General features: G+C 38.0%; 2 protein-coding genes across 2 annotated transcripts; one reads left to right on the forward strand and one right to left on the reverse strand.

The window, feature by feature from the left end:
- The first annotated feature begins 368 nt into the window (after positions 1-368).
- On the forward strand, positions 369-7,742 carry LOC133425042 (uncharacterized). Its single transcript, XM_061715693.1, has 4 exons — positions 369-674; positions 2,837-3,160; positions 3,261-3,406; positions 6,268-7,742. The coding sequence occupies exons 1-4, from the start codon at positions 572-574 to the stop codon at positions 6,379-6,381; spliced, it is 687 nt and encodes a 228-aa protein (XP_061571677.1). The 5' UTR covers positions 369-571; the 3' UTR covers positions 6,382-7,742.
- fastkd2 (FAST kinase domains 2) lies at positions 7,276-14,492 on the reverse strand. The gene is made up of 11 exons (XM_061715692.1): positions 13,378-14,492; positions 13,195-13,298; positions 12,976-13,084; positions 12,677-12,800; positions 12,423-12,562; positions 12,174-12,346; positions 10,782-10,939; positions 10,454-10,690; positions 10,226-10,322; positions 7,882-7,996; positions 7,276-7,521 (listed from the first exon to the last, which is right to left on the reverse strand). The coding sequence occupies exons 1-11, from the start codon at positions 13,993-13,995 to the stop codon at positions 7,411-7,413; spliced, it is 1,986 nt and encodes a 661-aa protein (XP_061571676.1). The 5' UTR covers positions 13,996-14,492; the 3' UTR covers positions 7,276-7,410.
- Between the last annotated feature and the right edge of the window lie 53 nt (positions 14,493-14,545).

Raw genomic sequence — 14,545 nt, forward strand, 5'->3', positions numbered from 1 at the left:
TTATTCACAAACATGTTTGCTGCACTTTTTGCTCAGCTTTGCCAGTAGACCTTTCATCGTTAAAAAAGGTTTTAACAGTAAAATGATATTTACTGTTCTTTAATGCAAAATAGACCTCTTTCTTTTGGTTCTATACACTTATTTCACCTGAATAATGAAGCAAATTTCTTGATTTAAGTTTTGAAAACTTAAAAAAACCCAACACATTTCTTTCTTTCTTTCTGTCTTTCTTTCTTATAAAGAAATCATGTTTAAAAATAGATGTTTAACAGTTAAAACAAGTCTGGGAGAGAGTGGAAATTTCATTAGAGGGGGCGTTTTCTGTCACAGGATGTTTTCTCTCAAGAGTTCACTTGCGAGCCTCAGTCACTGCAGCCCTGTGGGAGTGCTTCAACCAGCACAGTGAGAATATGCTGCAGTAAAGTGAAAAGAGCACGTGCTGATGACATCAGAGTACCAGGTCAGATACCCGTGCAGTGTAACAGGCTCATGCAGTCTGCTGGAGGAGTTTTAAGGAAAAGGAAGAAATAAAATACACTCTGCAGGAGAGAAGTTCATTCTGTCAGTGCTAATGGAAGAAAAGATGAGGATGATGGTGATAACTGGTTGGATGCTTATGATTCTCCTGCACTGCATGCCGTTTCATGCCTCTCTGATCACTGGAGACGACAAAGGTAAGTCAAAGGCATTATTCTGGATCCTAGTAGTTTTTAATTACTAGAAATGCTGATTTATTGGAGATTATTATTCATCAAATGCAAACAACTGCAGGAAACCCAACAGAAGCCGTGAAAAAGTAGTCCACACTTTCACTTTCTACAGTTTTGCACATCAGGACCCACTGCCAGGTCTTAAAACTGAATAAATGCAACCTTGGAAGCATTACATTCATTATTGAACATAAACTAAGTGCAGATGCACTGTATAAAAGTACATCCCATGATCCAGCACCATCTTAGTGCTTACCTTTCATTAGTTATCACTCCATCATTATGTTATGGAGGATTTCTGCCCACTTTTCCTTTACGGTGTTGTTTCAGTTCTGAATCAGAACTGAAACAACTTTTACAGCCATTTTATCATATTTTCTGGTGTGTTTGGGGTCATGGCCTTGTTGCACGAACCCCAGTCTGCCAAACTTTAGTTGACAGACGGATAAGTTTAGATTTGACTTTAGAATATGTACATTATGGTTGACTCAGTGCTTGTAATGCGCCCAATACTTGTCGCTGCAAAAAGAAGAATAAAGTCGGCGATGAACATTGCACGGTGTAAACTTGGGGCGTCTGCTTTGCTGGGGCGATTGTTAGAATTTCTTGTTTTTCTATCTGCTGCACAAAAGGAAAAAAAACAACAAAAGAACAGAATTAAATGTAAACTCAAGCTTTATTGATATCATGCACAAAAGTTTTCAGCCAAAGGTTCATTTATGTCACATCACTGGCGTATCACAGGCGTATCACAGAAAGAACAATGAGAACTGTTTCTGCAGTTTTTAAACCCTAAAAGGAGGAGTTCTGTTTTTTATGGGTGTGGATCTCCAGCCTTATTTGTAGGAGGCAGATACTACGAAAGACCCCCCAAAACCTGTTGGTTCTAAGTCATGTTTCTGTTCATTGTTTCAGTTAAACGAAAGAACTCAGCTAAAAGATCTAAAACTCAACTAAAAGATCTAAAACTCAACTGAAAGATCGAAACGTCAACTAAAAGATCTAAAACTCAACTAAAATATCTAAAACTCAGCTAAAAGATCTAAAACTTGACTAAAACATATAAAACTCAACTAAAAGATCTAAAACTCAGCTAAAAGATCTAAAACTCGACTAAAACATATAAAACTCAACTAAAAGATCTAAAACTCAGCTAAAAGATCTAAAACTCAACCAAAAGATCTAAAACCCAGCTAAAAGATCTAAAACTCAGCTAGAAATGTACAACTCAGCTAAAAATCTAAAAGTGAGCAAAAAATTTAACATAATCAGAACGTTGAGAAAAACAGGAAGGGCCCCTATAAGAATAACCACCAAGTAGTTAAAATGTGTCCTTACGAAAACATTTAAGCCATTTGATCAAATATGAACAAGATCAAAAATAGTATTAAATGTTATACTGATGGGCCGCAACAACTGCTTCCCCAAGGTCATTGCTGATGTCTTTTCTCCTTGGCCTAACCCACTGCGTCAATAAGTCATGTGATGATGTTCATCTAACACTGCATTTACATTTAAGACCTGGAAGGACAATTTCAGTTTGAGTGTGTGTGTGTGGTGATAAACACTGAGATTAACACCTTCATGACTAGCTGTGGAAAAAAAAAATGGTACAGTTACTTTTAGACAATAGCTGCAAAGTGTACATAGAGGACCCATCACCTGAATCTCAGTTTTCTGCACATGTGCAGCTCAGCAGCTGACTCAACAATGCCACTAGGATGGCAAATTTCGGTTTTCACATTAAATGAGACTGAAAGATGTGTCGATATCAAACAAATTCCACTGTGGGGGTAGCACCGCTCTGAAATGATGAGTTTGAAAGCCTGTAATTCAGTTAGCAGAACTAAAAAGCAAATCCACCTTTTCTTTTTGCAAGAGCTGCATCTTTATGAAGCGTTTCCTTTGCAAAAGTGTTTCATCTTGATTTTATATATATATATATATATATATATATATTTATATATATATATATATATATATATATATATATATATATATATATATATATATATATATACAGTTGAAACTTGAAGTTATTTCAGAAGTATAATATCAAACTTATCTTGCTTAATAAAGGAAAAAAAGAACTGCTTCCTGAAGTCTCATTTCTTTTCTCTTCACAGAGCAGAAGCTGCAAATTCGCTGCCTACCTACAGAAAGCCACGAGCCTGTGTTTGTGCCGTGCCCACTTGGGATTGCTCAGGAGGCTGTGTTTCATGTTTTTATGGATGGCACCGTGGTTCACACCCAGCATGCATACATACAGCAGTGCAACTCACTGAACCGCAGCTCAGATCTGTGCAAAAATGATGAGGACGACTATATACGTTTCAACCTTAGTGGGGACTTGTTCAAAATTGAAGTAATGTATACATGTAATGCCACAATCAAATACCCTCCTCCTTACACCACAATTCAAAGTGACAGGAAGGTCCTCTTTCTGAAAGGTAAATATTCCAAAGTAAGGCGGAGGTTTAAGGAAACAGCCATCTATCATTTTGAGTCTCTATAGTATATAATCAAACCTCCTGAATATGCTTCTTCCAGGGGATCATCACCTGTGCAATAAAACTAATAGGAATAGCGAAGAAGAATCGGGAGAAAACCAAAGATTCCTGTTGATCTGGATTGTGGTGGTTGCACTTCTCGGCACCTATAGTCTGGCAGTCACCATCACTGCATCAGTCTTTTGGGTATGTAAGGCATTATTGGACTCTTCTCACATCTGCAGTGATTGTCTGCAAATAATTTAAGTAATATTAAAATAATACATGATACTTTAGTATTATTTTTAGTAATAATACTAAAAATAATACTAAAAAGATAAACTATAGTTTATATTTAGTAGTAGAGATATAACAGGAATGAAAAAGACATTTCTGAGTGCTCGTTTACATGTATAACGTATTTATAAAATCTTGAATACATATTTTTTTAGATTATAATGGAACCTTAAATGGTTTAAAACAAGTTTATTTATAAAGCAATAAATATGACTTCTTTATTCAGTTTAATGCCTACAAAATAGGCTTATTTGTAATTTTGTCTTATAACTTATCAAAATAAAAAGCGAAAGAATTGAAATAAAATGAGGGAAGCTTTTAAAATGTATTTTAAAAGGAAAATACAGTACAGACCAAAAGTTTGGACACAGTTTCTCATTCAAACAAATGGGGAAGTGTGTCCAAACTTTTGGTCTGTACTGTATATAACTATTCTTATAGACAAAAAGGAGAAAACTATTTATCGATAAGTGCCTATGATCTACTAGAAGGTATGAAAGAATTAATTATCTAACAAACAAACATAATCATGTGATGAACAATGAGGGGTCACTTAGTTCAAATCATGATCCAACTTTTCAATATTTTATTAATCCCCGAAGGGAAATTACATCATAATACTCAAGGGGCCATCACCGGGAATGTATTAATAAGTCAGAGGGTTCTTACCTAATGTGACACTTATAGTCAAGAATAAAAGCTAGTACCCTCTCTTTTAATCCTGTTTTTTGCATGGAAACACCCCCTCCCTTCTCTGCCTATATATTAATGGTTAATACCAAGCCATAAATATATATATATATATATATATGTGTGTGTGTGTGTGTGTGTGTGTGTGCATTTCAATCTTGCAGAGGTTGTACATGTGTGTACATACGTGTGTGTGTTTCCTTCGCCAGCCCTCTTCACAGTCTACCATATTTAATTGGTCCATAGAGAAAGAAAGAAAAAAAAAAAAAACATTCTGCCAAAGTGGTCGCCGAAGGCAGAGGGTGAAAAACTAGAAAAAGAGTAGAACATGAAAGAGCAGGAAACAGTGATGGGTGCAGTTTGGTGAGAGTGTGATGTGTTGTGTGTATGAATGAATGTTTAACATGTTTTGGAGAGAAAGAGACACATTAGACAACCAGGTATTTATAAACAGAAGAGGGTAGAGGAAAAAGGGGAGTAGCATTCTGTTTACCATTGATTAACTTTGGTTTGTGACTTGTGTGTGTGCTGCATGTGCAGTGTGGTTGAGATGCATGAAGGCCTGTGCGTCATGACGGCCAGGAAATGACTCTGGTGCAGGCAGCAATTAAACCAGTCGATGGTAACTTCGATAAGTGTATTGAAAACACTGAGGGATGGAGTGTCTCTGGAGTGTTTTCCTTCTCCCTGGGGATGGTGGTTGGGCTGGAGCGTTGGAGGGTGGACAGGCAGCGAAGCGAGCTGATCCGCTCAGACGGCTGGTTGACCGCTGGAGGGTTCCCGAGGACGGCAAGGCTGTGGTGTGGAAAGGACAGAATAATAGGCAGCTTTTGTTAATCTTCAGATAGACGCTCCCGAGGAGGCGGCCTGATTACCACTGGTAGTAAGTACAAGCTGGCGTTGATCTGAGGGATGAAGCCTCCTTTTAATCAGCCCCTGATGATGATGAGCCACACCTGCTGGGCTTCTGCCTGTTGCACCTTGAAGGAAGAGAGAGAGACCTGCAGGCATGAGGGGATATGACACTGGGAGCATATTTAAGTGTGTGTGTGTGTGTGCGCTCATACATATTTAATTATATCAATATAAAGTAGTATACATGCAGTCAACTAGTACACATTCATTATGGAGAAAAAAGGGGTACAAAATATATACAGTATATACATATACATGTCCATAGCATGTATGTATATGCTCAATAAAAACCAATGTGTAAAACAGTCACAAGCAATATAGCTGTAAATTGCCGGCACTTCAGGACTGTGTATATTATTTTATCACCGTTTTAGGCAAATGTAACTCAAACTAACAACAATATATATGTTTTTTTCACCATGTCTTATTTATTTGACTTATATGACTTCTGAAACCGTGTTTTATGCACAGATGAGACCAAAGTGGCCAAAATTAAGAACAACATTTCAGCAGAACTATTTCATACCCACTGACAAGCATGGCAGGTAATGCCTGACGAAATATAGGCTTGTTTTTGCAGCCATAGGACCACAAACTTAATCATGCAGTAGAACCATGATCTCAAGTACATCAGCAAACCTACACCCAAATAGAGTTTTGTGTACAATCAGAATACAAAGACCCACTACATACTATGTTTGTGATGCTAGATATTACATAGTGCTATTTTTTTTTTAATCCGCCAAAATGTGGCAAAAGGCTTGTATAAAAAAAAATAAAAAATAAAATAAAAAACACAAAGTAACTTATAAGACATTGGGAAAACCACCTCACACCAATTGTAAAGCACTGTTGTGGCGAGTAATGATTTGAGTTGTTTGTTTGTATGAGCTGAATCAGCAATAATAATGATCTTTTTTTTAATTTAGGGTTTCTATGTAGCTGCAGGAACATTTGTGAACATGTGCAAATCACATTAGGCAGTGATATTTCAAAACATGGCACTTTTTTTTTTATTTAGAAAGAAAACAAATTGTTGTCTTTATCTTTGAAATTTGTCTTTAAACGGTCTGAAACTGAAACCAAGCCCCGGCCCCACCTCCCCTTCCAAGCATCGAGGCCTACAAGCAATCGCAGCTTCTCACTTGCCTTCATGTGTCTTGCAGGTGAAGCTGAGGTGGACAGATTCCCAGAACGACTACATGAACGCCAAACCCGTCACGGCCCGAAAGCAAAAGAAGAAAAAATGGGTTCAGAATCCCATACCGAGATACTGTTGATCCGCTTCTCTGAATATGTTTTTTGAGTTGGACCCATAACACTGTCTTTGCTGTAGCTTCTTCTAAGTAGAACAATATAAGATATTTGACTTCTTATTGTATTTTATCGTAGAACTTGTCAACAATGCAAAAGGCATTGTTCCTATAAGAGTACAGTGTATTATGAAACAAAGGTTTCTTTTTGCTCTCATTTCCTGTTTCAGAGGCTCATTGTTTCTGTCACACACTCTACCATTATAGGGAAACCCCTTGTTGTTGTGGTCGAAACAGAAGGTGGTGTCTAAACGAGGGGATTCAACCACATTCAAAGGCTTCTCTGAGGGTATAAATCACTGCCCTATCCAGTACTTCAATGACCACAGCTTTAAAAAACTAAAAACATCAGCCGCTTCAAGCCTCAAACCTTGTTATATCCTGCAAATAAGACATAATTCTCACACAAGCTTGCAGGCCCTCATTTCTGAGAAGACAGACACAATTTAATATCACTGGAGGTGATGACAAGCAGATATACGAGCAGCAGAGATTCTGAATAACAAGCTGCACCGTTTCCTGTCTTCCTCCCTCTATTTTGTTCCTTCTTGGTGCTTTCTGCAGATGTTGCCGCTTCAAAAGGCACTCCACCTTTTACGTTGCTCACCTTGCAAGTTTCTGTGCAGTGACAGCTCACCCTGGTCGTATTGGTTTCCTTCAGTAGCATGTTTTTTTTTTCTTTCTACCACAAGCCTTGGCAAGATGAACATGTCTTCATAACACGTCGTTCCTCTTCGGGGTTTTAAACTAAAACATGAAACGTTTTTCTGTCACTCCTTCATGCACATTCTTCATACGGGTGTAATGAGGACAGCTAAATGCGTTCCCAAGACAAAACTTAGCTCATAAATGGGGATATAAATAATGTTGAAGAATCTTGTAACCTGTCAATGTCTTTATTTGTACATTTGATCATTCTTTTCTTAAATTACAAACTTGAACCATGTCTGGATGTCTGTTTCCGTTTAATAACAGCGGTCTCTGGTATCCCAGGTGTTAAGTTTTCATATCTGCTTCTGATATGTGTTCTTGTTGGCAGAAAATCAGTTTTTTGAGGATATTTGTCCTTTCTTCCTGAGATCCAGACTGTAGATTCTGCTCCGTTACCTGGAGGGCAGAATTAGCATAAAGCAAACATTTATATCACTTCAATTGTGACACAGAATATTGTAGCAAGAACAATGTAATCACTCAACTTGAAACGTCTAGAAGTAAGTGTGTGTACGTAGGTTTTGAAGATTATAAAACCAAAGTGTATGATTTCCTGTAATTTCGTTGTTATGAAATATGAACAATGACAATAAAGAATCTTGAATCTTTCCTGTTATAAAGGCTGAAGCATTGCTATACTATATGGCACTGGCTATACAAGGATGGCAACTGTATTGTTTAATTTTTGAATTCATGATACATGTGAGAACAAAGTTGTGTTAATAAGCCTCATTTAACAGAGAACTAGTGTCTCACCAGGACAGGGGTGTATCCCATGATCTTCAGATGACGGATCTTGACGGCAAAGGGGCCGCGGAGGTTGGACGTGCCGTAGCAAAACCCAGAGGGCCGTGCGTAAATCACCGCGATTCTAGGAAATTCAAAAGAAAGAAAAGAAGTCGGTTATAAAAAGGTCATCAACTGATTTCGTAACAGGATGATGGTGAAGGTTGAACAGACAAAACCTTTTGATTTGGTTTTTATTATTACTGACACCATAGAAACGTCTGGTTTCCTTTGACACAGATATAACCAAAGACATTGTCTCACTATGACTATCACAATTTAAAATTTACTATATTACATTTTGTTCTTGGTTGTGTAATGGTCCCATGCACTTGTATCTCAGGTTTCTCGTCCACTGCAGTATGATATGTTTTACATATAATATCAACAAAAAAAGTCTTAAAATTGGAAGCCTGACAGGCAAAGGTGCTCCCCAAAACAGAAGTAGTCGTACACCAATGTAAAAGAAGTACAGCAGACCCACAGTTGCACTCAAGGCAACGATCTTCATTATCACCTGGAACCATACAGTCCACAAGATATTGATCACTTTGGCACTACACTTCTGCATGCAACTTTTACCTTTGACATTAGCACAGTACGCTAAATGAAGTGTACCACTTACCATTTATTTAACTCAGAACGTGAGAGGTAAAACTATGGAGTAGGAATTTTTGGACAATGCTGTTATTTATCTAATTGAGAATCTGATTTCTGAGATTCCTCTGAAAAACTAAGAGAAATTAAGACAGAATGCAGTGATGGACCTGGAAATTAGGAATATTTAAAATCTGTTTGCACTACTATTTTATCTTTTTTTTTTTTACTTTTATGTCGGACAAGAAGGAAACGTACTTTCGATTCCTTGCATTTTATGAAAATTGACAATAAAGATGACTTTGACTTTGGTAAATTAAAACCGATTGCTTGCCTATACAGGTTCATGGGAATTAACCCAAATCTGGAGCAAGGGTTGTCTGAGTAAAACTGAATATGGTCTGGGTATTTGGTGCTGCTTGGCCTACTTGCAAGACTACTGCTGGAAGAAAGCAGGAAAAATAAACAATGACATTTTGATGTACTTTGATGCATCTGCTTGAAGCGTTTCCTCAATAACATACAGTATTCTCTATCCATAGCTGTTAAAAAGCATTTGCATCCAATCTCTGTCTGACTGATTAACAGGAACACAATAAACGGGCTGAGACAGAACCAGGCGCCAGGATGGCAACATTCAACGTGCTACGTGATTAAATCCCCCAGCAGAATAAAGAATAGCTGGTGTGTAAACCTAACCCCGTCCTGAAATGACCCTACGATGCTTGTTTTTTGTTTTCAGTCACAGACTCAAAGTAAGTTACGAGTAGGAAACAAGAGCAGGGTTTAGAAACTACAACAGGAAAAAGATAGTCTTAATTTCCATTTGGCTGTAAATTCTGTGTGTATTCTAATTGTAAATCTCATTTAATACCACTGCTTGCTTCTGCAAACATTATATGTTTATCTGCATTGAAAACAAAAGTTACTGACTAAAGTGAAGGTTTTCTCAAAAGTGTTTTACACTTCCTATCACTGATCTAATATAACTGATTGTTCAAGGTTGAGTTAATTATCAAGACTCTTTTCATTTGAGCTACTCTAAAATTTAAATTGCTTTAGCAGCAACAGTATATTTATTGGTTAACAAAAATTCTACCATCGTCATGACTGTTTCATTTAAGAAGAAAACTGTCATCAGTGGTGTTCCTGAGGTTGACCAGCGGTGGTTACTCATGTAAAAGACGCAGGAAAAGCCCTTTGGGCATCTATGTCTGCACAAATAGTTACTTTTTAGCAAATAAAAGTAAGAAGAAAAAAAAAAGATTAACTTTAGCATGTCATATAACTTTTTTAAAGTAACACAAAGTGATTTGCCACTGCTCAAAATGTGTAAAAAGAAACCAAAAATCCAACATATGACAGTTTTATTTAAGAGTTTTTAATTTATGAGCTTTATTAAACTGTCTTAGTTTTTTTTTTTTATAAAAAAAAAAAATATATTTTAAATTAAAAAAAAAAAAACTGTCTTAGTTTAAAATCCAGCCAGTCGTGCACTTCGATTCAAAGTTGAAGAATTAGATATTTTATGTTTTTATTAACCAAAGCCCCACAGTGTTGAAGAAGAAAGCCCAAAAATCCTCTCCTGTCTTTACAGAATTAAAAGTTAATAAAAATAAAATTATGAAAAAAATCAAATAGCACTTATTGTGAGTTCAATCGAAATTCAAGCCATATTTTCTTTAATCTGTCACACACCTTACTGGTATCTTCTTACCTTTGACTGCTCTCTACTGGAGAACACTGGTCTCCTGCGCGGCTGCTTGTTTCCGTTACATTGGCTTGATGCGGTAGAGGTTTGGATATTACGCCATCTGAAAGTCAACGGGCACAAATACAGGAACTTGGTGGCATCACAGATTCACCTTCATAGAAAAAAACCTGCAAAAACAATTCTGCTTCAGTTCTGCAAAGAACATAAATGATTACTACAGTCTTTCGTTACCTATGACGTAGGAGCTCTCCACAACCACCATTTCCTGCAGCGTTGCATCTGCCTGGTCCTCCAGCGCACGGTGCAGGCCCTCTGAGAGCTTAGGGTTAATTGGGGGATTGCTGGGCCTGCGGTTTCCCATGACAGATACTGGAACAGACAGGGGCTGAGGAAGAGGAGGACGATCAAGACGGAGGCACAGGTCCACCATCTGAAACATTCTCTCTCTGCTTTTGAGAAACTTTGATGCTGAGGAGAGATAGAGGATGTTCAGAAATATGTAAATCCAAAGCAAAATGCAGACCCAGATGGTTCATGTATGAAGGTATACTTGTCTCACCTCCAAGCTCCTCTAGCGTACTGCTCTCTAGGAGCCGCTCCAGTAGTGCAGGGGGGAAGTGACCCACCAGACACAGACAGTAAGAGGCCTTTAACAGCTCGAACCCGGACATCCTTGACAAATAGGAGCTGAGGGCATGGCTGAGACTTTCAAAGAACCTGGAGCAGCAAGGAAGCCAACAAAAACACCAAACCTTACAAGAAATAGTAGTTTAAAATGATATAGCAACTGTTATATATACTACGAGTTATTCATGTGTTGCAGGAAAAGGGATGTGCTAATCTAACAGCAGTAAACTCTATCCACCACATTCTTTACATTCTACAGTTGCCACTTTGGGTGTTTACTGTCAGCCACAAATACCTTTGAAATGTGAAACAAGATCTCAGCTGCATGTCTTTAAATCACAGCAACCCATTTGGTTCTTGAGCACAGACCAGACGCTGTAATGTAACCCACTTGTTTTATCGCCTACACCCTTTTCTTTTTGCCATCACTTCACAGTCGCATGAAAAGCTAGTTCACACCAAGGAATGTGTTGCCCTTTAATCCTCTCCTACGCCTTCCCAAAGATAAAGGCATTACAGTTGAATAACATCATTAGTTATTTAACAAATATATGTAACAGTGCTTTATTTGTCCGTTGAAAAAGTGTGTACTAGATTTCATCCGTTAACAGTAAGAAGAAGTTACCAGGCAGCAAAGCAACTTCAAGGCATAATACTTCCAACACTGTGCTTCATTGCTGGTGTGTTCTTTGACTGGAAAGAACGTTTTATCTGGTCTACCAGACTGAACAACACTTCCTCTGACCCTTATGTAAAGGACACACATAAGCATTTTCACTTCTAAATCCCTTATAAAAAACAGTCATTTTGCAATGTCAGGTTTGGACAGCAAACTTTTTCCACGTGCTTGTAGGTCATTATCTGACACACCGGTGATTTATAAAGGACTGAACATTTCTGGATAAACTGGCCTCCTTTAAAATTCAAGCCACTTCAGAATTATTGCAACAAAGATGCAACAAACAAAAGATTTCTAATCAAAGATCCTTTTTTCAATGTCAAATATATGAAAACCAACAACCTTTTTCCTTGAGGCCTGGCCTCTTTGCCTTTTGCCCAATGTGCTTTGATGTCAGATATTATAATAAAATGAGTTCTACCTGATATTCAAAAAGAAGGGTCTAATAATTTGACTCAAGTCTGAAAGTTTTGATTGTAATCTTAGATATTACTCATTCCATATAGTACATATTGTGCAGGCCTTATAGATGGAAACATTTGGGGGATATAAAAGGTAAATAAATAATAGTAAATAGGCTTATATCAAATAGATAGCGTCATTAACATTTTATTTATCGATGCTGAAGGCATAGTGGTGACATACCGTTGTCTTCGGTCCTGGAGATCAAAGTTAAGAGAGGAATACACCTTGAGGACACACAGGAGGTCTTTAAGTGTCAGGGCTTCAGGGTTGGCAATCACTTTCTCTGCATAACCCTCCATTAAGGCAACAGGACAGAAGATAAGGTCCTCAAACACTGCCAAGAAGAGGAGCACCTGAAAAAAAGGGGAAATTTAATAAACAGGCCTTTTGCAATGGAGTGTTGCAGAAGACAGCTTTCTATTGCAGCACCTGTTTGTTGGTCCATATGTCAAGCATGGAAGCAACATGGTCTGAAATTTCATTTAGCAAATCTAAATCCCTGTAGAGGAGCACCCCACACGACTGCAGCACTTTATAGAGTCTGTTAAAAGGCATGCCATGAAGGTTATCTGTGAAGGATGACAAATGTGAAAATACATATTAGATAATGCTCCTTAAAACATTCTGTGCAGATTTAACAATAACGCTAATTAAAGAGCTTTTCCCTGTGGTGGAGATTTTACCTATGATTTTTTTACTGCACACTTGGAGTAGTGATTTGGAGTAGAAACCCATTGTGGCCATAGTGATGATCATGTGTTGGGCGTTGGGAAGGCTGAACTGGCCAGTCATTGATAGGGCCTTTCGCTGCAAAATGCAGTGTACAGAATAATTAATGATGACATAACATTAAAAATCTGAGAGAAAAAAAAAAAAAAAAAACAATCAAAAGGAAGGGTTTTTTGTAACTTGGAAAACATTGGAGTGTGCATGTGAGAATATGAATGCCAAAAATGGTTAAAAACAAGTCTAATAAACTAACCTCTAGTTTCAATTTGAGCTCTTTTGGGGCATCTTTTCCCAACAGACGCATCATGGTCTGGAGAGCCATTACATTCTTAATACTCGGGAGTTGAGCCTCAACTACCAGCCTAAGATACAACACTGGTAAACATCATAGTACAAAAGACTGGAAATTTGAGGTTAACAATCATATATTTATTTTCCCAACAATAATGTTTAAAATTCTGTCATTTAATACCTCATGCCATCCTTTAGCGCAACCACATTGGAGCTGTTCTCCATATTTTCCAGACAGGAGGCCAAGATGGATAGATTCTTCTCTTCCAAATAATTCACTTTATCCTATTGGTGGACGATTAAAGAAATTAGAGGAATGAAACAAATAAAACATTCCGAGGAAATGAAAAGGTCTTTAACTTACCTGGCATATTCGAAGGAAAGTTTGGACCACACGGCTTCGTTGAGGTACCCCCAAATTGACCATGCTCAGGAGAGAATAAACTATGTCATCATTGCGCATGTAATCGGCAGACTGCATCGCCTGTTGCAGTAGTTTCTCAAATTCGGGATGATCAAACATCAGCTGCAGCTCATAGCGTTTCTGCTCATCTGACATTTTCTTCGTGGAGGACCACATTCGGGTCAGGCAGTTGCTGACCTGGCGGTGTGAGGGCGAGGAGTGACAAGCGAAGTCTAACACATCTGATGGGGAGCCACAGCTCTGTAAGGAAGCAGACCACCTCTCTCTCTGTTCCAACTGCGTCTCATCAGGCCTGACCTCTGGTGTAGAAAGAAAACTTCTTTCTTCCAGATCGTCACTGCGATTCCAGCCATTTGAATAGTACCTAACTGCACTTGCAAGACTCAATGAGAGGCATGTTTGGTTGTGCCCAGTGCCAGAAATGCCTGCAAGCTGCTGACTATGAGCAGGTGTGTCTGTGATTGATGCTCTCAGCGGGAGATGCTGTTGCCATAGAAACCTGCGAGAGCACACGGGCAAGGACCATCTCATGACCTTCTTTGTTACCCAGATAGACATACTGTGGACATCTAATGACCCTACACTGGGTAACTACGTAAATAACGTCCCCAAATGCCCTTATTCATTTATTTATTTATTTATACATGTCCAAGTGTGGAACTACAAACCTGTTATTGTTTACAAGTGCTGAATTCAGAATGTATCCTCTTTATACGCTTGCCATCTATTGCCCTCTTTATAACAAATAAATAAATAAATTACATAGTTATTAAAAAAAATAACAATCGACAAGGTATTTTAGTCACAGGGCAGACAAGGTCAACAAACTGTCCCGTTAATGTTGTGAAAAAAATAGCTAACATCCGTAGCTGCCTCTTCCCTTTTCATTGGAACTAATAAATATACCAATAAATATCCAGGTGTAGATAATAAAACTTGTCACGCCGCGTAAATACAAAGAGAAAACGTTGTTCAGCGACGATTTATAAAGTTATCTTCCATTAAAAAGCCTGATATTAGAGTCCATGTTAGCTTCCTCACGTGTGCAGGTCAGGAGCATGTGCGCTCTCATATTTCGTCCCCGTGTAAACTTGTGCATTACAGACAA

The sequence above is a fragment of the Cololabis saira genome, chromosome 24, assembly GCF_033807715.1.
Source record: "Cololabis saira isolate AMF1-May2022 chromosome 24, fColSai1.1, whole genome shotgun sequence".
In the NCBI taxonomy this organism is placed as follows: Eukaryota; Metazoa; Chordata; class Actinopteri; order Beloniformes; family Belonidae; genus Cololabis; species Cololabis saira.